This window comes from Fundulus heteroclitus, chromosome 18, assembly GCF_011125445.2.
Source record: "Fundulus heteroclitus isolate FHET01 chromosome 18, MU-UCD_Fhet_4.1, whole genome shotgun sequence".
Classification (NCBI taxonomy): Eukaryota; Metazoa; Chordata; class Actinopteri; order Cyprinodontiformes; family Fundulidae; genus Fundulus; species Fundulus heteroclitus.
This window is the reverse complement of record NC_046378.1, coordinates 33,430,407-33,457,629: the sequence shown is the minus strand read 5'-3', so window position 1 is coordinate 33,457,629 and position 27,223 is coordinate 33,430,407. Positions and strand designations below refer to the sequence as shown.

Below are 27,223 nucleotides of genomic sequence, written 5' to 3'. Positions count from 1 at the left end.
GAGGAGTATTAAAGGATACTGTATTTAAAAAACACTTGACCCCTAAGAGAGATGCTTTATTCCAGTTCTAAAACCTGACCCTCTGAAGTTAATATTCTTTTGTGAGTCACTTAGTTGAAGTAATGGTTAACTGAATTACAATTATAAATTGATGAGCATCAGAAAAACAGCTGCCTTGACTTTACAATACATCTTAAATATTTCTGCAATCTTATTAGATGCAGCCATGTGGAAAGCGTTTCAAAACATTGTGCAAAGTGTGCAAGGATGAACCGAGGCCACTGTGTTTGCTCAATATGTTAAACATTTACAAATGCAATCATAAACTGTAATAACCTTCACAACCAGGTGATCAAGTTAAGATCTCACAGAAAGCAAACATGAATAAAGAACATTACAACTTACAGGATTTAAGTTCACCTTTTGCACATAAAACACAACCTTAGGCTCTTTGCAGCAGATTATTCTAGTGTTGCGCCTTAGACAAATGTTCCAAGACAACATTTGAAACATTTGCCTGAAGTGCAAACCTTTCAAGGCAACATTTGAAACATTTGCCTAAAGTGCAAATGTTTCAAGGCAAGTCCAGTTACAGTTTGCAAATGATGCCTGGTCACACAATAAAACTGGACAGGTTTGCAGAGGTGAGTGTATAAACAGCAGCTTATCGTTATTTTGTCCATTTGAACCACCATATATTAACTGACAATGACACAGTTTTTTTTTTTATCCAAAACCTTTGGAGCTCAACAACAATGGCAATACCCAATAAAATCTAAATTACAAAGTAAAAAACAAACTGTATAAAATGTGACCCTACCATGAGTGTTTTGTTATTTACCTAGCTGGATAATGTCCAAACCCTGACCACGTGAGCGCACTCACATGACCAGCAGTATATAAAAAAAAAATTGGGTCTGAGGCTCAGTTTCGGCGATGAGCAAGAGCTGACAAGTCAACTGTCTTAAAATCAGGTTAAGGTGGTTTTGCAGCGACTAGTTTCTCAACATCTGTCATTAATGCACTATATACATTTTTAGGGAATCTGGGTCAATCAACCTTGGCCCTAATTTGTCTGGGTCCTGCCCGTAAAGGTACTGCCTGAACACGTTGTACACCATCTCCCAGCTAAGAGTAAAGTTTTTCAGCTCCGTCTCATCCGCTTCTGGAAAGGCAAACGTCAGATGATACTGCACCACAGCAGAATCATTCCTGCAGAGAAGAGGAAGCACTGGTTACCTTCAGCACAAAGCATAGCACGTTTCATGTAACACGGGGGGAAAACTATATTGCACAATCCACTGGGTGGGTTGAGTGTTTACCTAAGACAAAATGTCTCTGCTTTTTCAAAGTATCGCTCCAGAGCTGGGGAGGAGTTGTAGAGGCCGACCAGCTGGTTGGGGCAGGTGGAAACATGCAAAAGAAAACAACAGGAATGTAGCCCTATATGGAAAACCAAGTCCGCCTACATGTTTTATGAAAGAAAGGAATGGCACTACAAAGCAGTAATTTGCATCTCAGTTTTGCAGTATTTCAATTTTTGTAGTGGGTGCAGCAGTAAACCTACTGAAATTGAGTGGGCTTAAGAGAAGTGGTTGCTTTAAATGGAAGCAAAGACGAGAAAAGAAGGACAGGCATTATTAAGAAGTGTGCTATATATTGACCCATTGTCAAACGGACGGAGGAAAATAGTTAATGGAAGATGACGTGCCTGTGTAACCCTGGTGCTTAGCAGGCTGTGCTGTACAGTAGAATCTGAAGGCAGCAGCTAAAGTTTACAGAGGGTTCATCAGGGGTGTGGTTTGGTCTTATGGGGGAGGGGGGGGGGGGCAGTTAACAAAAAGATTCACATAGTCTTTATTGATCGTGGAGCTGCTGTATTTCCTAACAGGGTAGCTGGGAAAGTATCCAGTTTCAAACTGTGTTGGGGACTCAGGCGGCAAAGTGAACTCACTCACCTGATGATCTCCTGTCCTGTTATTTCTCAAATGGAGACAGGGTCTTTATTTGTGAGTGATCATGGGGACAAGCACGTAGCACTGCAGCTACTTGTTAGTGATGCTTCAGCGGTCAAAGGACTAAAAAAAAAGGCCACCGCCAGAAAGAAGAAGTGGACATAGTCAGGAGAGGAGAGACGAGAGCCCTAGGAGAGGACAGAAGCCATGACAGACAGGAGAGGAGGACACAGAAAGAAGGCCTCAGAGACAGAGATAGGAGAGAACTACAGACAGGAGCCATAACAGACAGAAAGAGGTGTGGGTATGTGAAGACAATGAACATGAAACACTGTCATATCATTATTGTGCAAAAAAATACCAATAATAATAATTATAGTCGGGGCTTGGTTTAGCTTTCTATCTCTTATGAAATACTTTCAGATATTATTCAGAACGTGAAATGATTCCATCTTTGTTACCAAAAGAGGAGAAAAAAACCCAAAATGGACACAAGAGAGGCAGAGACAAATAAGGGAAGCAGCTGCCATCCCATTGTTTATCAGTATTTTATCTGGCCTTTTTAACTACCACTTGTAACATGATAGTTACAATAATAATAATAATAATAATAATAATACCAACCATTTCCTGGTGAGCGAGTCCTTGGGTTTCACAAGAAGACAGGTTTTGAAGAAACTGGAAGCTCCCACTAAAATTCTGTTGCTGCGTAAACGTTGATCGGTCAATTTCAACATCATCGTCGTTATCATGGATTGCTGTTTATAGAACAACAGTGTCAGACATTTAGAGAAACACAATGCATCAATAACCATTAACTATAAACTGTCTGCAAGAAAACAACACAAATAGGTTAAAGCGGTGTTCCTGTGCAACCACGATATATAACATTTTTAAAAATGTTTTTATCTTAAACATTTAAAGAAATATTGTTCCTGCAATGATAGTAATTGAGTTTAGTGTTATTACCATGGCACCCATACACAGATGCCAAAATCACAACAAGTATAATGGCAATGAGAAAGACGGCAACCCATTTTTTGTCAAGCTTCCTGCTGCATTTCTGAAAGTAGAACAAGACATTTGTTAAAATATGGCTTTGCTGTTATTTAAAGCAAACATTAAAAAAGAAAAATCTGATGAAGAGCAACATTACACTCGCACCGTTTTGCTGTCCTGATGATCTGTGCTGCTGGCATTGCCTACGGTCGTACCCCCGCCATTCTTCTGACAAAATGAAGGGGGATTAAATATCATTTCCGTAGCTCATGAATCAATGTAATACACATTTTGATCACACGTTATATTTTGAATTGAAGTTTGCTTGCAATTTGGGGTTGTGTTGACGAGTTTAGCTCACACTAGAGAACAATTGTTCAGTCAAGATATTAGCCTTCCACCTGCTAAGTAGTTAGAACAAGACAGTGCTAGCTATGTTTAGCATCCATACTTTTACCAAATAATTCACCATTAAGTCAATAATAAAAGCTAAGAAGCTATATAATATCTACTTTAGGTTTTCTCAAACTTGTGCATGTCCTTAGATGACAGAAAATATGAAAGACTAAAGTAAACAGCTGCCGTAAAAACATAATCATATTTATGAGTTGCTGACATTCTCATAGAATTGTTGTAAACAATAATATAAGGGCAAATAGAGGAAAAACAACAACCCAACATTGATTAAAACTCACCTTTGAAATGCAAGGTTCGGTCTCCTGTGCGTCACGCTCCTTTTACAAAGAGTTTACAAAAAATATTGATTGTTAACACAAAACAGTCATTTCAATTCCGGACTTTTTTATTGTAAATTATTGTTGCAATGTAAATTATTCTTTCTGGAAAACATCAACTCTCTCTGTTTAAGAACTACTGAGGCTAATGTAAATTAAGCCCTTCGGGCACGGTATTAGTTTTGCCAAGGACTACATGTGATTTATAATAATTACTGAGATTGTCTGTGTTTTTAATCCCATGCAAATGCACCATGTCAGTAATTTCTACAGTAAAAAAAAATCCTCCTCAAATTGCATACTATATTTTGCTAAACTCTGAGGTCCTGTGATAATACTAACCCAATGCAAATAGACATCTCGTGAGATTTGGACAGAAATGGCCGGGATCTGATACGTGAATAGGCAGCTTTTTCGTTTCCTGGGTGCATTTTTATTTGCGTTTGGTGAAGAATGAAGGCTGCATTGGAGCGTTTAGAAAACCCTAGGCCCCAAAACCTTATCGGAAAACAAGCCCAGTAAGTAACCTGCCACACAGTAACCCAGAGCCCATTTCTATACTGTATAAATGCAGGCATTTAGTGTTGAATTTCTACCCACCGCGATCTGTAAAATACAACAACAGCGCAAGGTCTAGCTCTCGTTGCAGAGTGCGATAGGTAAGAGAAGTGGTTCTGTTACAGAAAAAAAGACAAGCGGCTGCACGCTCAAAAACCTCTACTCATGACATTTACTGCCGACTTTGGCTTTGGACCAATGTAAATTAAACAATAAAAGGACAGATAGAAGAAAAACAACAGCCCAACACTGATTAAAACTCACCTCTGATGGTGCACCAATTCCTGGACTGCCCTCACCATCTCTGCTTTCCTAGGAGTTTAAAAGCAGTTTAGGTTGTTAGCACAAAATACTTATTTCCATTGCTGACATTTTCTTCATAAATTATTGTTGTAATGTAAATGATTCTTTCAGGGAAACATAAACTTTCTAGATTCATGGGCATCTCCATAAGATTTTTCAAACAGGTGGGAGGCCATTAATGATCTTGGGGCGAAACACCAAAAGGTTTTATGATTCTGCTGTCAAATATACGGGGATGGGGTGTCAAAGTGCTATTTAGTGAATGCCTTACTATCAGCGATTCCTGGGCTTACGTTTTGAGCACCAGTCGCTTGTTTGGTGATTATGCTGCTGGCCTTTAAAAAACAGCTTTTATGAGGTACTGTGGGTCGCGATTTAAAAAAAAAAAACTACTGAGGCTGATGTAAATTTAGCAAAGGCAGAAAATCACTTGAGATCTACGTTTTGTTCCCCCCATTCCAAGTCGACACCTAACTAGGACTCACTGCAGACGTTCTGGTCCAACAAAACTGTGCTTGCTTCAACTGAAAGGACAAGTAGTATTTTTTTTACCCAACCAAATGGTCCAGTAGTTAATGTCTAGAACTATCTATATAAACTAAAATCAACCATTTTGATATGCAAGCACATGCGTAATTACTCAAAAAGGTCCAAAATCTGTTTGCATATAAGGACTCATGTGAAAAAGAATCCAAAGCCATCTCTTTTTTTTCATCGTTTTTATGCTTTTAAATGTTAGATTCTCTATTAACATGACCTTCTGCTGAATGAAAGGAGGCGTACGGGTCAGTTACCCTACTTTTTGTCATGATCTTCAGGTGTTAGCTCGAGACTTGTTCTTTAAATTCTGGCGTTGTGTCTTCTTTGATTTATTATCCCTTAGAGTTTGTTCATTTTCACCTAGTGGATTAGTTGGTGGATTCTGTTAATTCTTTGTTCAAACACAGAACTGAAGTGACTAGATTGCTGTTACTGGATTGCTGTGTGTGATACTAATAACAAAAATTAATGAAATGACGGGATCGGAATGCTGGATCGGCGTCATTCATCCGATGACCGATCCAATGAACTAGTCAATATCAGAGCCAAATTCTGATCCAGGTATGGGATCGGTGCATCTCTAGTCCCATCTACCTTAGGTGTCTTTGGTGACGCTGTAACAGTTTGAAGTTTTCCCTCAACCTCAGCACAGCACAGTGAAGTAAAAGCTGCACCATTAGATCCTGCTGACTGGCCATGTGTTTTAACCGAGTTTGTCCGTAGAGAATCAGATCAAATCCAAAACATCGACTATTTTTTTATGGCTGAATGATGATACAGGATGACATAGAACATTGCTATATTTTCTATATTATTGTACATAGATGTTTTTTAGCGGATCTTTTTTTTTTCTTACTATTTTTTTTATATAGCTACCTTTTATATATTCTTGTTTTATTTTGTGCAATAATTATATTATTCATATTGGGGATATATTTGCCATATGTTTTAATTGTGACATGTTTTATAGTATAAATATCATTATGGGGGAGGGGTGGGGGGGTATATTCTGCCTAGAATGCCAAAAAAGGTCTCTGGGTTCATTAAAAGGCTTACGTGTTCCTGTCCACCCTCCGCTGCATCTCCAGGCTGACCACAAGACAAACAAAAACAAAACAAAAACACAAAAACAAAAAAACAGGAAAGCAGAACAATCAATTTTATGGAACATTATAACTCTTTATGCTCCTTCAAATTAAATGATGTGCTTTACTAATTAGGTAAATGTTGCATCTCAATGACACATGAACATGATAAAAGAAAACACAGTGTGGGGGGAAATTATCAGGGTTGGGCATTGCCGATATCCCCCCCCCCCCTGATATTTCTGCTACACAATTAAATCCTAATTGGCACATTTGGTATAATAACTCTGTAAAACATATTGTAGGATTCTCGTCGGTTGCGTTTAGGGACAGCAGAACGAAACGAATCGCAATTTCACAACGTGATTTTGTTCGCTTACCTTTTCGTGACTTGTGTTTATCTCGACCATCTCCATGTCCGAAGATTTCTCCTGGGTGTCCCCAGACCCCATTCTGTATCTTATTCACCGTTTAAACCCGGAAGCGTCAGTCCAACACTAACAACTGAGGTGGAGAAAAAAAAAAAAAAACAGTCTCCGTGGGACAGTAAACGTCTCAGTCACGGTTGAAAAAAGGAAAAAACAAAAAGTTTATGAGCGACAAAAAGAAATGAATTATTATTTTCAGTTTTCAAAACGTAAAAAAATAAAAACCCCGCCGCTGGAAAGTTGTCTTCGGGACTAAAGGGTGTAGTCGGTGTCTTTCCTGCGCTCCTCCTGACAGCCTGGGAGGAAGCCGACAGGTGAGTACTTTCAGTTTAGCTTGAATTGTCAAGCGACTTTTTTTCCCCGAAGCGACCGACGATCTTGGAGGCGGTGCGAAGGAAGTCTTGAGGCTGGACATGAAGCAATGCAATGACACCAGCCGCGGGGCTTTTATTATGAAGACACGTTGGACATGTGAACCACTGTTTCGGTTTCGGCCAATAAACATCTGCATGTCAATAATTCTAAATAATATAATAGTAAAGGTTATTTATAGTAGTAGAAGAAAAGGTTAGTATCACATTTCTATAGATTGTAATCCAAGCTTCTGAAAAATTTGATGAGGTAAAAAAAAAAAAAAAACTTTCAGATTAACTTTTCAGACAACTAGAATATGTCATAGGACTAATAAAAAGGAATTAACACAGAAATGTTACAGCGTACACAATCACAGGGAAGACTGATGCTTTAATTGGAGTAATAGAAGCTTTCTGTTTGCAGAGATGTATAGTGTATGCAGCAAGAAGGTCTTGGGTTCGAATCCTACCCTTGCCCTGGGTCTTTCTGCATGGAGTTTGCATGTTCTCCCTGTGCATGCGTGGGTTCTCTCCGGGTACTCCGGCTTCCTCCCACAGTCCAAAAACATGACTGTTTGGTTAATTGGCTTCTCTAAATTCTCCTTAGGCAAGAGGGTGTGTGAGAATGATTGTTTGTCCTGTAAGGCAGGATACATTTTCTACTCCCCTTATCACCCGCTTCCTAGCGAATTTGAACTCGTCCAACCATCTTGGTTTAAGACCAGTGTCAAAAATGACATTGGTCTTAAATTTAAATTTGTTTTTTTTATAAACTGTAAGTCATAATCAATTAAAAATAAAAATGATTATAGAATTTAAATCTGTCACTCTGTGTAATGAATCTACACACTAAATGGGTTTAGCTTTTTGCATTGAATTACTTAAATAACCTCATATTTTAGTTTATTTAGATTAAGTTATTTAGATGGATCTCAGACAAAAAAAAAATCCTACAAGTCGAAAGCAAAACTAGAGAAGTTGTGGGAAGTTAGGGCCACAAACTCTTCAGAGTTCTTCTATCCCCTCAAGGTCATGACCACAGACTGGAGAAGCGACTTCTGCAAATTCTAGAAATGACAACCAGAGACATTTACGGTAAGTCGGCTTCACAAACGAATCATCGCTGCTGACTCGCTGTATGACAAAATACTGTTGAACAATGTAATTAGGATTACCATAGCTTGCCGTTTTCCAGAAAACCTTTTTACATGATCCAGTTTTCACAATATCTGCAAATACTTAAAGGAGCTATAGTAATATCCTGTGGCTCAAAACAGCTGCCCAATCACAACCATCTAATATCTCGTTTTTAAATGCCTTGTTGCTGTTGTGAATTTCTACTTCCACAGGACAGGTCTATAATGTTGTATTCTGTTAAATTTCTGGTCCGCTTCTCTTACTGTCTTCCATGTTGGCAGGCCGTTGCTGCTCTTTTGCCAAGATAAAATACCAAATGCTGCGCTCTGTTTTGGGGACCCCGGGAACTCTTATATGATTGGCTCAGGAACCAGGAAGTAAACACGGACTACACTGAACCAAAGTTATTCTGGACCATACCTCTAGGTTTGAAAGGAGCAAAATGTGACTAAGACATTGTTGATGGAGGACGGATTGTTCATAGGGAATGTTACTTCCATCCCAGGTGACAAATGAGAATGATTTAGGTTAATTTTACAATAAATATCTTACTTATAGCTCCTTTAACTATTGCCTTATGACATTAAGGCAAATCTTATGACTTATATTTTCAATGTATACATAAATTGTCCAAGATAACAAAGCCTTGGGTTTGAAATAAACATATTCTCTCCTAAAATGAAAGCAGAAGGGAACCAAGATAAACTATATCTAAGTTACTTAACCAGATAATTCTGACAGACATAAAAACTAACCAATGATTCTTGCTGAAACATAAGCATGCAAAGAGTTTGTTCTATATATGTAGTGAATTAAACACAAATACAGATTTCCTTTAAATCATTTGGGATGTTTGTTCTCAGGAGTTTGAAAAAGATCCAAAAGAAAGGTGAATCTCAACAAATAACCAACATAAAATGTTGTTTAGTGTTTAGTTTAATGCTGCTCTCCGGGTTACATTATTGAGATTTCCTAACAAATTTTTTACTTAAAAAGGTAAAAATAGCCACATTATATGCTTTTAAAAAAAGACCAGAAACAGTTTGATCATGATAAAATAAGGTTTGATACACCGAGTGTCCTTTTTGAGCGTAAAAATAACGCCAGCACCAGGCACAATGAGCAGATATAAACAGATGTGGCGCCATCTACCAGCAGTACCGCAGAACTATCAGAAAGCATAATATAAATAAAAATTAATAAGTCACTATTAATAATAATGTTGAACTAAGCTTGGCCCTCTGAAATGCCTTGTGGTAAAGCAGCTGCTCGGCTTGACTGATGACCAACCGTTAGTAATTAAATAAACCAATCTAACAGCAACTCTAAGAGCCTGGTATCAGAACATCACGGAAAATTTTATTTCCCATTCATAAACGCAAACAGGGACACAGCACCAAGGTAAGAACCAATCAATCAATTTATAATTTTTTTACTTCAGACTGTAGAGGCTAAGAAGAAACTTTGCTATTACTATTATCACAGTATAAATCAGAACATTTACTCACGTCAATCAACTCTGCAATCACATCCTATCATCTTAGCTTTAGCTTCCACTTCAATCAACACCAACGTTCATACTGCATTCCTAGTGCTTTTAAAGTCTTTTCCCTCTTGGGATAATTTTTAGTTTTTTTTTTTAGTTTTTTTTCTTTACTCTGGATCTTGGACCATTGTTTCTATTACTTCACTGGGAGATGCTAATAGCCGTTAGCTGGGACCTGGCTTTGTTTTGGTCTATAGACGGTGCTCAAGCTCCCCCTAGTGGTGGAAAAATCGCTTATTGCTCCTTTAATGAAAGACCACTGCTGCTGACACTAAACTTTAGAAACTGCCACAAATAGTGACCTCTTGTGGCCACTAAGCTGCCATAATAGCCATTAGACACTATTTTAATGCCAACTTAGTTGTTTGGCTGACAATAAACAGCAAACAATGAAATATGTTGAAAATTACCTCATTCCAAGTGGTACGTACAGAAGACAACCGGCATACTGCAGGTCTGTTTCTCTTCCAGAGGCCATCTGGAACTTTGTTAGAATGCATGGCCTCATGGAAAACACGAATATTTACATATTAAAAACTGGTGAAACAGAAGATATGATGGAATACATTGAAAAATACAGTTCACATACAGTGCTGGTTTCAAATAGAAATCTCATGAAACAATTCAGGAATATGGTGAGAAGCCCTTAACTCCGACTGCTGTGTACAGGGAATGACGCTGTGGGCCCGTTTCTCTTTCGTATGTATTGGGTATCTTGAGGAGACATGAAATTTCAAAATCTGGGGGATTCTTCTTGAAAAACTGATTGTTAATCATAATCTAAGCAGCATAATAATCCAAGGTTTTTAAGGCTTTTATTCGTCATAACCAGGAGTATTCATAACTGACCAGCTTTTGTTTGTTCGTAATGGACGTAATTTACTTTAATATTTATAAAGGTCAGAGCATCTGTACACGTTGTTGCACACAAGCAAAAGATACAAAGAGAGACAACCCAACATATACAGTACTTTTAAACAAAAATAAGAAAGCAATTTAAAGTGATTTAGTTTAACATCATATATATAAAAAAATTCCATGTAATCTCTATTTTTGCCTTTATCATGCCTTTAATTTTATACTATTCAGTGCGTAGCATAAATGACAGACCCCAGAGGTGAAGCTGAACTCATGTTACAGTCTTGGACCTTTTTAAAAAATGTCCTGCAAACAAGGTGGTTTGCAAATGTAATAAAAGCTCCCCATGATGCCATGACCATGATCCCCCCCCCCCCCCTCCACCCAACCCCACATGTTTCCAAAGCTGTTTTCCAAACAGCTGCTTCTCAAGTCTCCAGTGCTGAAAGAACCCGCTCTAAAAGACAACCAGTAGAGGCCGACAGAGTAATTTAAGAGAGCAGGACCAAGATATTTTTATATAGACTACTTCTCTTGATTATAAGCACTGATAAACTTATCTGTACTCTTCCAAGAAATAAATCACTTTTACAGTTCACATAGTGTCATTTTCTCCTGCCTTCGCCACCTGAGGCATCTCGTCCTGCCCCTTTTCTGTCTTAACGATGACCTCCATCTGCTCGTCAGGCTGTAAAGGCTCCTGCCCCTCCCGCAAAGCCTCTGCAGGCGTGTCTTGTTCCCCTTCCTGCTGCAGATCCCTTCTGCCATCTGCGTCGCTCCGTGCCACCTCCGCCTCAATCTTTTCCCAGTCTTCCTCTCCGTTTCCAGCTTCTTTTACGCTGCCCAGCTGCCCGGATTCAGCTTCCTCCGTCAGATCGGCGAACACCTGGTCCTTGTCCCCGTTTTCTCTCCGGACGTCCAGCTCACACGGGGACAGCTCACTCGCAGCGCCTCCCGCCTCCTCTCCTGCTGACCTTCTGTGCTGTCTCGTGGGCGGACGCCTCTTGAATGATAACCGTGCCCGGGTCTGTTTGGACAAGATGAGAAAGGGTTACGAGTGGATTAAGAAGCCGTGTAGCACATCGTGGATTTACAAAATTAAATCAAGTACACTGCATTAAATAGGATTTGTTCATCTCCGTTCAATTTTTTCAGGTTTTCCAAAAAGCTGATTCTCAAGTCTCCAGTGCCGAAAGACGTGTTCTACAAGACAACCAGTAGAGGGCGACAGAGTTATTTAAGAGAGCGGGACCAAAATATTTGAAACAGATAAGCTGTTTAATTTGTACTAGACATGCAGCGACCTGCAAAAGCCTCCATACCGGCTGCACTTTCCAGTTAAAAATTCAAACCTCTTTTTTTTTTTTTAAATCAGATTTGGGTTGTGGAATACATCTCTGAAAATGGAAAGTTTAAAAAACATTCACTGATAAAAATCTAAGTAGTGTGGCATATAATTGTATTATTCAGTCCTTCTGATTTAATACCAACATTGCCATTGCAGCACAGTTTCAGTGTTTTGGGAGTATGACTCCATGTTCTTAGCAGGTCTGACTGAAAATAGCTCACGCTCTGCCTGACTGGATGGAGAGCTTCTGTAAACATATATTTTCAAGTCTTGCCAAAGGGTCTAATCTGGTTCTGCGTATTCTTTGATCTAAGCCATGGGTCTGCAACCCATAGCCACATGTGCCTCTTTGGGCCCTCCACTGTGGCTATTATAGAAAAAAAAAAAAAAAAAAGGTAGAAGAAATGTTTTATAAATTATAAAAGTGATAAAGAGTGGTTTTAGCTGTTCTTCTGCACATTTTTATGCAATATCTGCACAGAATATGTACAACTGAAAGGCAGCAATGTTGCTGGGCTCTTAAAGTTGTGTGTGTTTTTTTAAGCTTTAAACTCTGCTTTTTAAAATATAAGCACAGCTCCTGTGATGGCTATGTACGTTTCTTCATTTCCACATCCACGGAAAGGCTCTCACCTGGCCTGATTTTACAAAATTAATAGTTTTCTCTTTTCTGTACATTTTGAAAATGTACAGAAAATTACACTTTGATTTCTCTAGCTTTGAAAATAAAATGTTTTGTTTATTTAAAAAAAATGTTTTTGAGTGGCTCTAGACAAATTTTATGTTGTAGCTGCGGGGGGAAAATTCAAAGTTAGATCAGGTATATAGAAATGGTTCAGAACAACTTCTTCCAGATGTTTGCTGTGTTCTCTACATGGCTTTTGTCAAACTTTAAACTCGTGATTTTCTGTCACTAACTTTTTTTTTCTTGCCATTCTTCTACAGATGTCAGATTTGTAGAGTTCATGATGTATAGTTGTTCTGTTAATAGAGTCTCCCACCAGGGCTGTGGATCTCTGCAGCTCCTCCAGAGTTACCGTAGGCCTCTTGGCTGCTTCCCTGATTATTTATGGCTCTCCTCCACTAGTTTGTCAGTATAGATGGACTTGGTGCTCTATTTTCAAACAATGGACTGAACAGTGTAAGATGTGTATTATATAATCTACTTGCTTTCTGCTGTTATCAGACATCGTTTTTGTCTGAAACATACCGGACATGTTTTGACAGTAACTTCGGTCTTCGTCAGAGGCGACCTTTGAGACGACGCCTCTGACGAAGACCGGACATTAAGGTCGAAAACATGTCAGGTATGTTTTAGAATTTAAAAAAAAGGTTATTTAAAATACAAACACTATGAACTTGAGATGTTCATTTTGTTTTGTATCCTAATCCTGCTTTAAACTATTGCATGACTTTATCCCTGACCTGCCTGCTGTTTCTTCTCCCACAAATCCCTGTGGCCTTCACAGAACAGCTGTGTTTACATTGAGGTTAAATCTCACACACACGTGGACTCTATTTACTAATTAGGTGACTTCTGAAGGTGCGCTAGATTTTATTCAAGGGTATCCGAATGCACGACACGCTTTTCAGACGGTTATTTTTTTTAAAAACAATATCGTTCATCATTATACTCTGGTTCATTCCTCTGTTCTACTGTTCCCTCATAGTTTCCTGCATCACCTGCTAACTAAAAAACTAGTACATATACATGTTACAAAAGAGCACTATCAGAGCTTTAAGCCAACCAAACTATTATGATCCAACAAATCCACTATTCAGTCATTAACAGAGCTGGAAATGTGATGATATGGTTCGTTATAAAAGGGTTTGATGTACAAATTACATTTTAACTTGCTTCCTTATTGTATTCAAATGCATGTTAAAATCTAGAAAGGTCAATATAAAGTTAGGAGTACACGCATGTTTTAGAAAAGAAAAGAACAAACATCTTTAAAGGGAGTGAAATTGTGACACAGCTGTGCAGTTCACTTTTTTGTTTCAAAAGTATTCTGCTCCCAGGCACAGGACTATGAGCATTCAGTTAAGGGTTGATATTCTTTGTCCATTTGTTATTCCCACAACAAAAAAATTTTTTGTGTCGTCTTAGTTAAATATCAGTTATTGTCGTTTCCCCAAATGATTTCTGGTGACGTTCCAGATCTGAGTACCGTTTGCGTGAGAACACCCCGCTGCTGTCGCCAGGGACTCTAACTAGGCTAAGTGGATTATTTCTTCAATCCACCATCTTGCTCCAGCTTATCTCAGACCTGAAGATGCACGCTGGCCAATGAGAGGCGCGGCTGTGAGGACAGCGTGCATGTGCCTCTCTGTGTCGTCACAGCTCACTCACCAAGTAGCGTGAGTAACACTTTGGGGGTGTCTGAGTGACAACGGCTCATTTTTGTCTATCATTGGCTCAGTTTGTCTCAAAAGCTCAAATATTCACTAAAATCCATTTAATTGAGTGAATAAGCTTACGTGGGTCCATAACCCAGGATTCGTTCTGCTCAACCGTGACGGAATGACTCCAAAAGTAGGTTTTGGGGAAAATGATGCGATAAACATTCCTGTCTGATGACTGCAGCGCCTCCATTGGTTTACCTTGTTAAAGCTCGGCAGTGGGGTGCCTTCAGGAGGGCTGTCGAAGCCAACGGGGTCCTCGTCTTCGCTGGACAGGTGTGGGGGTCGCAGGGTGGGGCTCAGAGGGGTGCAGGGCGGGGAGGGGGACAACTGTGCTGGTTGCAGCTTCACGTCTGGACCCTTGGGTGAAGGCAGCAGACCCGTGGGAGACAGAGCGAGGTTGGCCTGCAGAAAAGAACGATGCGGTATGATCCCTTTGGCGTTTTGCATGAATAAACCTTGGTTTAGTCAAATTTGTAACTTTTAATAAAAAAAATAAGTGTATCAAAGCAGGGTTGGTCCAGTTTAAAAAAAAAGCTGATTTAACATCAAATAAACCTAAAATTAAATTAAGTTCCAAAATGCATTATTTTTCTCACTCTTCCACGTGCTCCTTATTTCAAAGCTCACTATCAAAATAAACGCCAGCGATCACATTTCGAAAGCCACAAAAAAAAAAAACATAGGAAATCAACAAATGAATCTGAAATAGGAAATCTGCCCCTCAAAGTAGGTAAAACAGAGGTTTCTAGCCCTGGCCTCAAGAACTACAGTCCTGAAACATTCTCCGTCTGCATCTCTTCTCCATCACACCTCGCTGAATTCAGTCATTCAGCTCTGCAGAGGCCTGACAACAAAACATTTGTTTGATTCAGGTGTGCTGGAGAAGGATTGTTTGTAGAAGTTGCAGGAAAGTAGCTCTTCAGGACTGGACTTGGTGCCACCCCCCCCCCCCCCCCGAGTTAAGATGAAGGTGTCCTACCTCTACCGGGGAGAAGAGGAAGAGGGAGAACCTGCAGCCCTTTTGCCCCATGGCTGCCCACTGTGGGAACTGCGAACTAAAGGGTCTAAAGTGACGAGTCTGAGGCTCATCAGAGCCTCTGTGGCCCAAGATCCCATTAGGTCATTAATCTGAGCCGATTGTGGCATCAGGGAAGAAAGGCCCCTCCCCTTTCTCCAAAGTTGTCATTAACTGAGGCACCAGTGGGAGGCAGCAATGATTTAACCATCCTAACTTCCACTACCACCCAATTAAAGACCGCATTAACATGTAATATGTACACTTATTTTTCTCTACTCCCTTTTAAACATTCTATACATGTCACATATTCAAGAATTTACATATATAATAAATACATGCATAACAGCTGGCTTATATACTGTAAACGGTCTAAGCATCAACATTAGTACCTGCAGTTTTCCAATGATGGCCGAGTTCTTTGTTTTAAAGGTGGCGGAAGAGACAGATTTCTGCCAAAAACAAAACAGCCAAGATTAAAAAGGTACATGCAGAAAAAATTATTATGTCAATATCGAGTGGATTTATGTACCACTTGAACAAGAGTGAATAAAACACAAGGATAATTAAAACTGTATAATGAGATACTGTTTGGAATTGAATAAAACTAAGCAAAATTAATCAATTAGACATAACCAATTACAGTAACAGAGATAAAAATATGTCTAAAAACAAAATAAAAACCAATATGTCATGCTGTACTTGAGTTCAAAGCCACTGAATAAACATGAGTCTGGTTATTTGACCTTTATGCTACAATTTAAACTTTACAGTGAAAAAAGGTCCTGCACATATGATGGGACAAAACCATTCATAACCTTAAAAAGCAACAACAACATCTTAAAAATATTTCTTTACTGACGGGGAGAAAGCAGAGTGAGGCGATGGCTGGAGTTAAATGCCATCGCCCTTGTTCCAGTCATAATTTGCACAGCTACAGTGAACGGATGACTGATCGATGCGCCTATATAAAGATTTACTGTGACAGATGTGTATAGCTGTAAAAGATGGATGAGAACTGAAGAGGAGATAAACCTAAACTATACCTAAATGCAATACACTAGTATATATAAAAATAAAAAATATATATATAAAAAAATACAGCTACACTGTTGTAGCTATATTATACAAAATTATGCAAAATTAAAACTGAAAGAGAAATCACACATTTCCTTTGATCAACAAACTGTGAGGCTTGAAAGTCGATGAAACAAATCTAAATATCTCAAATTTTCAAGAAGCCGACTGTAGCACAAAGATCTACAGAGGAGCCAAAATACCCACATCTGACACTTCCTTATCTTGGGTCGAATTTTGCAACTTTAGAGAACAAGGAGGTCTTCCTCGAAAAGGCAACTGCAGGCAGGAAAAAAAAAAAAAAAACATTTTGGGTTAAAAAAGGTCGGACGTCAGAATGTCGAAGATGTTTTAATATGCAAGCATTGGACTTTTTGTCTATTTCCTATTAGATGGTCACCTCATCATTTGAGTTGGGCGTTGGTAAAATATGACCCTTTAACTTTCCAGCCAGCTCAGCCACGGATGGAGAATCCTTCTGGGGGGAAAAAACAATAGAATAGAAAACAATTCAATAATACATTTTATTTAAAATGTACTGTTAAATACTAACTTTACTATTAAACACTAAGTTGACAAAGTTAACACAAGCACTCTAATCTCAAAACATTCAAAATATAGATGCTATTATAATGGTTTGAATCAAAGCTAAACTGTAAAAAAAAAAAAAAAAAAAAAAAAAAAAAATCCTTAAAAAATAAATAAATAAAACAAAAAAAAAAAACGCAAGCACAGGAATTCTACAAGGAACCACTTTAGGTCCCACTCTTTTTGATTTATATAGTAAAGATCTGATCTAAACCCAAAGATGCATGCTAGTAACACAGTAGCCAATGCTGCTAAGAGAACCTGGGATGCTTCTGCAGAAAAGCTAAATTCAGGTTTACAGAAAGTGTCTACATGGCAGGTCGCCTCGTACTTATCTTACAAAAAAACAGAGACAACGTGATTGTTTTTGTATAGGAGTAAAAAGAAAATCTGTGTTAAGGGTACCTACACTGAATAGGTAACAGAAGAGAAGTAACTTGGAATAATATCGGACTTTCAGTTAAATTTATACTTCATATGAAAATGAAAAAGAATTGTGCAAAATGAAAATGAATGATGCAAAATTCAGTGATTGTTTTCCCTTTTGTCTCATGGTCTGACAGGCTCGTGTCAATGCAAACAGTGAACAATCAACTCTGTGTAATCTATAAATAAATACAAATTATACATAAAAAAACATCCCTGCCACATTCTATAAAATATAAAGAACTGACAATACATACATACATACATACTAGAGTCTTACGCATGCCTGTCAGAGACAGTTATCAAGCAGAGAAAATGTGATAAAGTAGACTGCGAAGAGGCTGACAGACCTATAAAGTATATAGAACTCCTTTAATTTGACTGACTTTTAAAGCTAGATGGCAAAATAGAAGCCTTTCCTGAATTTGAAAAATACCTTAGTGGGAAATCACAAGAAGACCATAGCCGCAGTAAAGCATGATGGTGGCAGCATCATGCTTAGGAGTGTTGCTTTATGCATTTTTTGGATTTAGTCAAGATGGAGGGGATTTGAAGAGAGTGGACTGATAGAAAGCTGAAGATGAAAAGATTTTAGTTTTCAGCATGAAAATAGCCAAAAGCAACATCTAAATGAACAAAAACTGCACAGCCAGAGCCAGACATGAACCAGGCAGAAAATCAGTGGTGTGATCTGACCAGGGCTGTGCTGAGGTGTCCCAACAATCAGACAGATTTGGAGAGTTTATTTTATTTTACAAAGAACAGTTTGTTTTTAATTGAGCTGCACGGGTAAAACATGGAATAAGTTTTATCCTGTTCTCATTTCTTACACCACAAAACCCAGTGATGTGTAGACTTTTAAATCTCTTGTATAGGCCTTCTGTTAATTATTTTAGAGGTGCTTTCATTTTTCTTTACAATTCATAAGTCCTAACAGGGTGAAGGACTACAAAATAGCCGGCGGTTACTTTATAACATGACTTTGTGCTGTCCCAGATCAATAGGTATGAATAATTAACAGTTTTACTCCAACTTGAAAATATTCTTTTTCCAAATGTTTTTCCATATTTGATGAATGAGAGAATCTCAGATGTCATAAGGAGAGAAGCGACCTGGCTTAACGAAAGATCATAACTGAACCCATTTTAGGCTAGATTCACAGAAAACCTCAGAACAACGCGGATAATCTGCAATGAAGATGATGTTTCACTTCCTTCTCCTCCTTTAAAAAACAGCAGACGGTTTGTGAAATGCAGACATGAGGCCAATTCGAGAAGAAAAAAAAGGATTCCGGCAGCAGTTTGCCCAGTTCTGGCGCCGTCCGTGGAGGAACTCCCTTGAAGAGTGACAGGAAGTGAGCCCTTCACCCTGCAGCTGGTCAGCATCATGCTGGAGCCTGTGACAGCAGGGACCTGTCCTCGGAGCCTCAAGCTGTTATCGCCGCTCGGCCTCTTCGGCTTTTCCCTAGCTCCACACCTCCCTTTCAGGGCCAGTAACTCGGCACATATCTGGGCCCGATTGATAAGTCGGCGTCAGACTGGAATGTATATAAATTTAAGCTTTTAATCCATTTTTCCTTCTTATGTATAACGCATTCGAACAGCTAATGTGTTTGTTTGCACAGGTTTGTAGTCAAATAGCTCCAAGCTTGTGGAAACTCTCATGCATCATGCCATTAAACGATTTGCATCTTGCCTGGGTGGCCGCTCCCTTTCCGTCCGTAGCTTTTGCACTACATGGCGTTTCCATTTTACTTTTATACATCATTAAGACACTCATGCCTGCCTGCTCGCAGCCACCAGCTCTGTCGTGTTTCCTGAGCGGTCATTTCCAGTCCGTCATTCCCTCTGCCTCCACTCTGCACATTTTGGACCAGCGCCCGTGAAAACACGGATCACACACACACACACACACCCCACATGTTAATCACACACTTTATTTTCCCTCCCACCCCCTTATTCTCAACATGACCTCATCACCCCGTTCCCTCCACCCAGACCCGAGGAGAACCTGCAGAGCGTCTGCTTGGACTCGTCTGCGTTTTTCCCGCTCCACGTCCAAAACCCGTTTCCTAAACTCTCCTGCCTCATATTTGATAAGCAGTAATTACCAGAGCCCCCCCCCCCCCCCCCCCTCCCCTCCAACACTGTTATTTTGTAAGCTCCAATTGTTAACCCTTTCCTGTCCTTCCAAAACAAACACATAGCAGAATACCCAAATCACAATCGTACAGCCGAAGGAAGCTGGGCTCTTTGTTATGGTCGCCGCTGAGATGTTCGGGGTGAAGAAAGGTTTCGTAATGCTGGGAAAAGACAAACGGGGACTTTAAACTGGATGGGGAGGGAGAAAAATACAAGATTTTCAATGTTTTGAAGAAGTAAAGATCTACAATGTGGGAGTGAAATTGTGGAGAATTTTCAAACAACATTAGGTTATAAAACAATGGGAATTACAGAACAGCGACAAAAAGAAATCAGTTAGAAGTCCCGTTTCTTTGTTAACCATAAGCCGCGTAGGGATGTGCACCGAAATACGGTGTAGGTCAGATAAAGCTGTGGGAATGCAGAGGCAGGAAAGCTAGTGCGAGTTAATTAGAAGATGGATTTGAGCTGAATACAGAGCAATGCTGGAAGAAAGTAAATGCTAGACATGGTAAAAGAAAACTTGAAACTGGGGGAGGGGGGGGGGGGGTTTCATCTTCCAGCATAAACATGCAGCCAGAGCTACGACGGAGTGGTATAGATCAAAATCATGTGCTAAAATGGCCTAGTCAAAGTCCAACCCCTCTTTGGCAAGAAAAATCAAACATGCTCTGTGTCTAATCTGCCTAATCTTGAGTTATTTTGCAAGTAATAATGTTGGTCTTTAATGTGTAAGTATTGGAGACGTACCCCAAAAGACTTGCAGCTGCAATTGAAACAAAATGGGTTTCTATAACGTATTGAACCTGGGAGCTCAACATGAACGCATGCTATTCTTTTAAAAATTTTATTTAAAAAAAAAAAAAAAAAAACATGCATTCTCCTTCTTCAACTTCACAATTATCCACTCCTTTAACTGGGAAATTAGAAATATTTGCCCTTATACATGAAGCAAAAGCAAAATATATTCACCTCAATATTTAACAGATATGGTTTCTTCCCTCCTATTGGGTTGCAATCCTTTAGTTTTATTAGACGTCAATCCATACATTTCTGAGACATCAATTAGGGTTGCAATTTAAGAAGCTATGGCAGCACTATAGAAAAGGTCCAGAGTCGGCTAAATCCTACTGAACTCCAGGCGTCTGGCTTGCCTATGAAACCAGCTTTCAAATCCCATCTGAAACATAACTAGCTGAAAAGAAACTTTAAATGTTTACCATTCTCTTAATCAGTGGTCATTACAGATTGGTTATTTACATTTTCAGAGCGCTTAGTGGAGGGCTTAACTACTGGGACAAGGTTTCAGTACTCAGTCGATCATTGTTATTGTCTAATTCCTTTATTTTTTGTTATAAAACACACAGATATTGCTGAAAAACTAAAAAAAAAAAAAAAAACATGATCAATACTAATGGTAAGATTATTATTAACAGTAGAAGTGGGGACATTTTAGAAAGCATTACACAAACGTTCGCATTAAGCAATTTACAGTGAACTGTTTAAAAGTAAAATAAATAAATAAGAATAAATTTGGTAGATGGGGCATTCTTCAAGCCCCCTTTTAATTCTATGTGAGAAATTATAAATTTCACTTTCTGCGTCACAAGATGGCAATAACTCTGATCTTTCCTCAATTAGTTCCCACATGAATAAATTAGTTGTCCAAAAGAACAACATGGTGTCAACTACAGCAAAATTCATCTTTTACAATTTGTCTTTTAAGAAACCCAAAAAGCAAAACAAAAAAAAAAAAAAACATCAAGTTTGGCTGCATTCACAAACAATCTCTCTAACTCTCTTTGTGGCAGAGAGAACAAGCAGATAACAATGAGCCATACATGGAAATAAACACTTGGTTATCAGTGCTGCACACGTTTCATTCATCTGGGACCCCAAGCCTGGCTGTGAAGGAGTGGGAAACTATGTTTCTCTACAAGAGAGATCGGCTCAAACTATTTTTGGGGCTCAATGCCTGGGAAAAAAGGCCCCAGAGCTCCTCACGCAGCTCGGCTCTGTAACCCCTCCGCTCCTCTGAGAGTGTCCCTGGAAATGTTAGACCACATCTGAAGCATGCTGTAATCTAGCATATGGAGCAATTCAGCATGTCTAAACAAGGAGATGGTTAGAAAAAAAAAAAGGGCTTCCTTAATGCAGCGCTCTGGCCACGTGATGCAAGTTCTTCAGAAGTCTTACAAAGAATTCACAAACAATGATTGGGATCACCGTCAGTTTCAGAAGAAATCTTAAAACTCGGCATTCAGCCAAACAAGCATTCAATGGAGTCATGTGAACAACAACAACAACAGCGCTAAGCAAAAGCGTCGATACCTAAACTTTGCAAAGAAATATATTAGAAAAGGTGAATAATTTTGAAATGTTGGATCTCTATTGTCGGATCGGGACCCTGTTTATGATATACTAAACTATCAATACCTGAGCTCCATATTCCCACTGCTGTCTCTAATAATCAGCCTTTCCCCATGCAAGCAATGCAACTTTGTTTTTTAAAATTTGCCAATTTTTGCACACAAGGTATGCAAAACCACATTATAAGCTGTGCACATCACTTTTATCTGGATTTTTTTCCTGACAAAGCAAGCTTTGTGCATCTTTTAATGGCATTCACATTGATAGCAGCGAAAGGGGAGACCTTGTTGGTGGTTGAGTCATGCGACCAGCTTTCCAAACCCTGAAACAGTCGTTTAATTTTATGATGTTCAAAGCCAAGGGGTAAAACAGCAAATGCTTCTTTTTTAAAATGACTCGAATCGATCTGAGACGAGATATTTCAGACGGCCACAACGAGCGTTCAATGACGTGCTCCACCAGTATCTCCATTCCAGACTGTGGATGGAGGCACGAGGTTTACTGTGTGACCAGCGGCCGCGAAAGAAGAAGTAGTGAACCCAGACTGACCACACAAAGCTTGCTTTCTTTTCCTGATGTTGACTCCAGGTTCCCAGAGGCGGGAGAGGAGAAGCACATGATATCAGGCTCCGCAGACGTTAACATATCCGCTTGATATGGAATCAGCAGTCGGAGGGCCAAAAGCTACACAATCTATCCCGAGCCTGATAAAAAAAAAACGTTTAAGTTTGTAAATCTACCCTGGAAATCTCTTAAAGTTGAGGTGAAATAAAGCACACAAGCGCTCGGCCGTATTTTGTACGGTAAGCAGCTTTAGCTTCCTCAAGTCAGCAAGTTCTGCCGCAGGGAAACTGGCTCTTCTAATGCCTGCCGCCTTTCCAGGAAAACATGAGGTGTTTTTAGACCAGACCTCAGTGAATAGCTCTCCTCTGCACAGCTCTTAAAACTGGTAAACATTTAGTGTTTTCACTTACAATACAGTCCTTCATCGGTGGATGAGCTAAACTCATCCATGTGCGTCTGCTGCCCTGAGGTAACGGGGAGGCGCTACTGACACCGACTGGTACTGTGTTGCTGTTCAGATGAAACAAATTTAACAGAATTAAAGACAAAGCGATGAATAAAAATCTACGGTGACCTGAAACAGAAACAGGCTGATGAGGTAGAGAGCTTAAAGAAAGCCTTAAATGGTTTTAATGTACAGGTGAAAGCAGAAATGTAAGAGGTGCAAGCATTTTCCACTTGTCTTAAATTAAATAAGACTGGGGTCAGCGAGGACTACCAAAGTCATCGATTTTAGCTAAATAGCCAGTATTGACGGAGAGAGATTTACTTTGTTCAAAATTCAGAAGTTTACTTACACTCACATGACAGTACCTTTATGTAATTTGGGAAAGCCCAGAATATGATGTCATGGCTTAAGCACCAGATACGATAATTCCCAGCATTTGCGTTAAATGGAAACATGTCAGGATGTATTTTGAGGCAACACCTCAAAAACACTGATCCCTGTGTGACATCATAGAAAAATCGGTTCATCCTTGGGTAGAATTTCTAGATGCGAATCAATAAAAAGGTATAAACAGTATGGGAAGGTCCAGCTGTCATGCTGTTCAGCAGGAAGACATGATCGTTGTCCCAGAGATGAACCTGTTTGGTGCAAAATGTGCACATAAAGCCAGAAGAACTAAAAAGGCAAAAGACGTTGGTGGCTGAAGCTGATAAGAGTGACGTTATCCACCGTGAAACGAGTTCTGCAGTGACATGGGCTGAAAAACCACTCAGAGAGGAAGAAGCCATTTTCCAAAAGCAACATAATAGCCATTTTACAGATTGCAAATGCATTAAAGGTTCATTCCAGAGATACGTCTGTCCTGAGTCTGACTAAACTAAGATATAAGTGGTCCGAATGACCATTGGTACATTTTCATAAAAAGGGGTGAGGTTTGCCAGCCTGAGAACAGCATCCAAACTATGAACCACAGGAGTGGCAGAACCATGTTGGGTGGGTGCTTTGTTGCAGGACCGACTTGGGCACTTTCCAAAATTTAAGGAATAATGAGGATAGAGCAATCATGTGGAAAGGTTGAAGCCACATTTCAGGATATTGTTCAGTAATGTAAACTCTGGGTGCTAAAGGGCATTCTGAATAGAAAATTATTCTAAGCATACCACAGAGTCAAAATCCTATGAAATTATTGTGAGAAGCTTGTGGAAGGAAAATAAAAAAAAGTTTGACCTAGCTAGGTTATAAAATAAAAAGGTATTTCTACCAAATAACTAGAAGATTATTTTAATAAAGTAAAGAAAAACTCAAGAACAAAACTCTAAAGAACAAACTCTGGCATTCTGCAGACAGTAACAATTCTGGTAATTCTAATTATCCTAAAACCTAATCTGGTATAATGACAGCGAGGAAAAAAAAAAAAAAAAAAAAAAAAACCTTTGTTCTCAGCGGTACATGATGCTTAATTAAATGTATTGAAACACATGTTATTTAAACACTATGCGTGACACTTTAGTTGGAGTCAGTTTTGTTGAAACTGGAGTTGTACGAGTAGAAGCATTTTAAAACACTTAAAACAGCTTTCAGATGAGAAAAAAAAATAAATTAAATGTGTCTGATGGTGTGATAACAAAAAAATATTAGGATTGCACACTTATTACAAAAAACATAGTCATACTGACAAGACGCACCTGTCTTTCATACTATTATGACCATACGTCTAATTTTATGTTCATAAAACATGTGATAAATGAGAAAGAAAATAAATATACACAAATACCTGGAGTAAATTTTGACATAATTGGAATTTTGTATTCGACTGGGGTGTGAAATGGTATTTACAAATGTGTAGCAGCTTGCAGTGCTTATCTCTGATCGCCTTTCTGCCAAAAAAGGAAGAAGAATGGCCAGATGCCAAAATTAGAATAGGGTGGTGCAGGCTGTATGGGTGAGTTGCTCTTCAGAGAGATCTGAAAACAAGTTATGAACTCAAGTCCAAGTCTTGTTTTCGTCATTTCCACTTCCTCTGCCTGGTCCTAGAATCTTTAGGGTTACTTTCTGATAAAACTAATCTAGTAATTGCTTTTTTGTCAAAAGTAGCTGAAATCATTATTGTTCACCTAGGGATTGTGATAGTTAATGTGTATAAACTCTCTGCTTAAAAGAACACATGCATCTTTTTGTTGCCTTAAAAAAAAAAAAAAAAAAAAAAAAAAAAAAAAAAGGCAGCAACACGGTGGTGTATTCTTGTGCTGTTATTTGTCTCTAGTTCATAACCCACGTCACATATCTCTTTGCTCCATATGCTGCTTTGGGCTCTCAAAGGGTTCAATGAGAGCAGGACCGAAACAGTGTGCCACGTGTAGTTTTAGAAGAAAAAGCAGCAAATACCATTGTTTGGAAGAACAAACAATGGTGCAACAAGCACATTTGAAAGAGCACGGGGTTAAAAGATTTTCATGTTAATTTGACGTAAGGAAACATGTAAATGCAAAAACGTAACAAATACACGAACAAATACACAAATTTGTTTGAAATGACATAATGGAGATAAACGACTTTCCAACCAACTGGGTCGCATCACAAAAAAGGAAGCAAGAAGATGTAAATAGAGACAAATCAGAGCCTAAACATCTGCAACCAGGAAACACAGCAAGTATGTTTTAGGCTAATAGTTCCTGATTTTCTTTTCAAACAAAACATTTAGACATTTCTTGCAAGCTGGTACTTCATCATTGTTAAGCTGCAAGTGTTTAGTTTAGTTTAAGGGATGCCCCCAGTCTGGTCCTGGGTTGGGAATCAGATTGTTAAAAGGTCAGAGTGAAAGTCCCCTGACTAAACTCAGCTCCTTGCATCAGCTGCTGTTGTACTGGGAACCGTGCGACCACATTTTGTACCAATCCATACATTTTTTTTTTCACACAAAGAGATGTTTTATGTGCACCACTTACAGAACTATTAGTAGCCATACACATTATTTTGTTGTTCTAATGAATTTAGATTTTCTGTAACTATCCAAGGACTTTTAACCCTTTATAGTCCAGTTATAGGGTGTCTGTACTGACTGCTGCGACTTCTTTATCAGAAGAATAACACACATTAAAGGACAAGGTTTTTCCAGAAATGGAGAAAATTAGTTTTGGATGAAACAATTTAGGCATTCTTCATTTCATTGGGTTGTGTTTTTAAGGTTATGGCAACTTTATGAAACTGATGGAACGTTAACCTTTGCGTTTCACGATCCACTCATTACACTGAAATACGACAAAAATGGTCATTTATACAATCTCCCTGATCTTCCGTTAGCTGCTAACACTGATAGCGTGCTACCAGCTACCTTTGTTGATAGTTACCGTTGTTTAAATCTAGCGTTTGTCAGTTTCGTTCTCCCTGCAATCGTCAGATAATGTTTGTATAACTTTAATAGCACTATGGTCTTTGGTGAAACTTCAAAGGAATCTATTAAGCTAATTGTTTTTTGGCAGCTACAGGTGAACTGGATGTGCTTTCGTCATACTTTTCCTTTCACATTTTAAGAGTTGCCAATTCAAATCATCCTGAGAATTACATAGTATTGAGTATTAATATATTATAATACTTATTACATAGTATTAAGAAATCACATTTCTGAATGGTTACTGATTTCTAATTTGGAGGATCATTGTTTAAAATATTATCTATTCAAAATAATGTTTTTATCTACCTCTGATTTGCATTGTGGATGGGTTGAATACATGCCGGTTGTTGACATACTTTCTCTAGATCTACAAAAACAACGCAGCTCCATCTGACCTTCCTTGTACTTCTCCACCAACCTCCTCAAAGACAATTCTGCATATGTTGTACTTTTTCTGGGGTATGGAACCATACTGCTGATCACAGACCTCAGTCTAGCTTCTACAATGCTTTCCCATAACTTCAGTTTCTGACTCAGCTTTATTCTTGTGTAGTTTCTACAAATCTGCACCTCTCCCTTGTTCTTGAAAATTGGTACCGGCACACTTCTCCATTCCTCAGGCATGTTCTCGCTCTCTAAGATCTCAATGAGCAGCCAAGTCAAAAACTCTACGGCTGTCTTTTCTTTTCACTTCCATACCTCCACCGGTATATCATCAGAATCAATTACCTTTCCGTTCATCATCCTTTTATATTGTCTTCTCTACTTCATCTTTACTAATCTTTGCTACTTCCTGGTCCACAATGATCACTTCTTCTGCTTTTTGTTCTCCCTCATTTTCCTCACTCATCAACTTATATTCCTCCCCGTCTTCCAATCACGCTTGTTGCACCTGTCAGTGCATTTCCATTTGGAGTATGAATAAATAAAGGCTATAAATTAAATGCTCATTT

At 38.9% G+C, this 27,223-nt stretch overlaps 2 protein-coding genes across 5 annotated transcripts in view; both read right to left on the bottom strand.

Annotated features, from left to right (window-relative positions):
* Window positions 1–282: 282 nt before the first annotated feature.
* On the bottom strand, window positions 283–7,010 carry LOC105935015. Of its 2 annotated transcripts, none has more exons than XM_036149906.1 (9): window positions 6,555–7,010; window positions 6,146–6,178; window positions 4,511–4,558; window positions 3,650–3,688; window positions 3,120–3,179; window positions 2,925–3,018; window positions 2,580–2,713; window positions 1,323–1,393; window positions 283–1,212 (listed from the first exon to the last, which is right to left on the bottom strand). In XM_036149906.1, the coding sequence occupies exons 1-9, from the start codon at window positions 6,624–6,626 to the stop codon at window positions 1,017–1,019; spliced, it is 747 nt and encodes a 248-aa protein (XP_036005799.1). In that variant the 5' UTR covers window positions 6,627–7,010; the 3' UTR covers window positions 283–1,016. The 2 variants fall into 2 exon arrangements, with proteins under 2 accessions (XP_036005799.1, XP_036005798.1); XM_036149905.1 differs by having other exon boundaries at window positions 3,120–3,182; window positions 6,555–7,008.
* Window positions 7,011–10,441: 3,431 nt separating this feature from the next.
* Window positions 10,442–27,223, bottom strand: part of zgc:153184 (capZ-interacting protein) — a 42,632-nt gene continuing 25,850 nt past the window's right edge. Inside the window, exons 2-7 of one of the 3 annotated variants that reach the window (XR_004933252.1) lie at window positions 16,743–16,820; window positions 16,550–16,621; window positions 15,658–15,717; window positions 14,449–14,652; window positions 10,985–11,523; window positions 10,442–10,930 (exon numbers count right to left, since the gene is read on the bottom strand). Coding sequence is in view for 2 of the 3 variants with exons in the window: in XM_036149978.1 (XP_036005871.1) it covers window positions 11,092–11,523; window positions 14,449–14,652; window positions 15,658–15,717; window positions 16,550–16,621; window positions 16,743–16,820 (846 nt within the window). In the remaining variant the exon portion in view is untranslated. The other 2 variants (XM_036149978.1, XM_036149979.1) reach the window with 2 other exon arrangements.

Excerpts from the sequence above, each read along its gene's own strand:
- LOC105935015 (XM_036149905.1), bottom strand. The coding sequence starts at position 6,626 with ATGGGGTCTGGGGACACCCAGGAGAAATCTTCGGACATGGAGATGGTC. Across the intron at positions 3,019-3,119 it reads ATCATCAGGACAGCAAAACG|AAATGCAGCAGGAAGCTTGA; the intron begins GTGCGAGTGTAA and ends TTCTACTTTCAG. Across the intron at positions 2,714-2,924 it reads ATCTGTGTATGGGTGCCATG|CAATCCATGATAACGACGAT; the intron begins GTAATAACACTA and ends TTCTATAAACAG.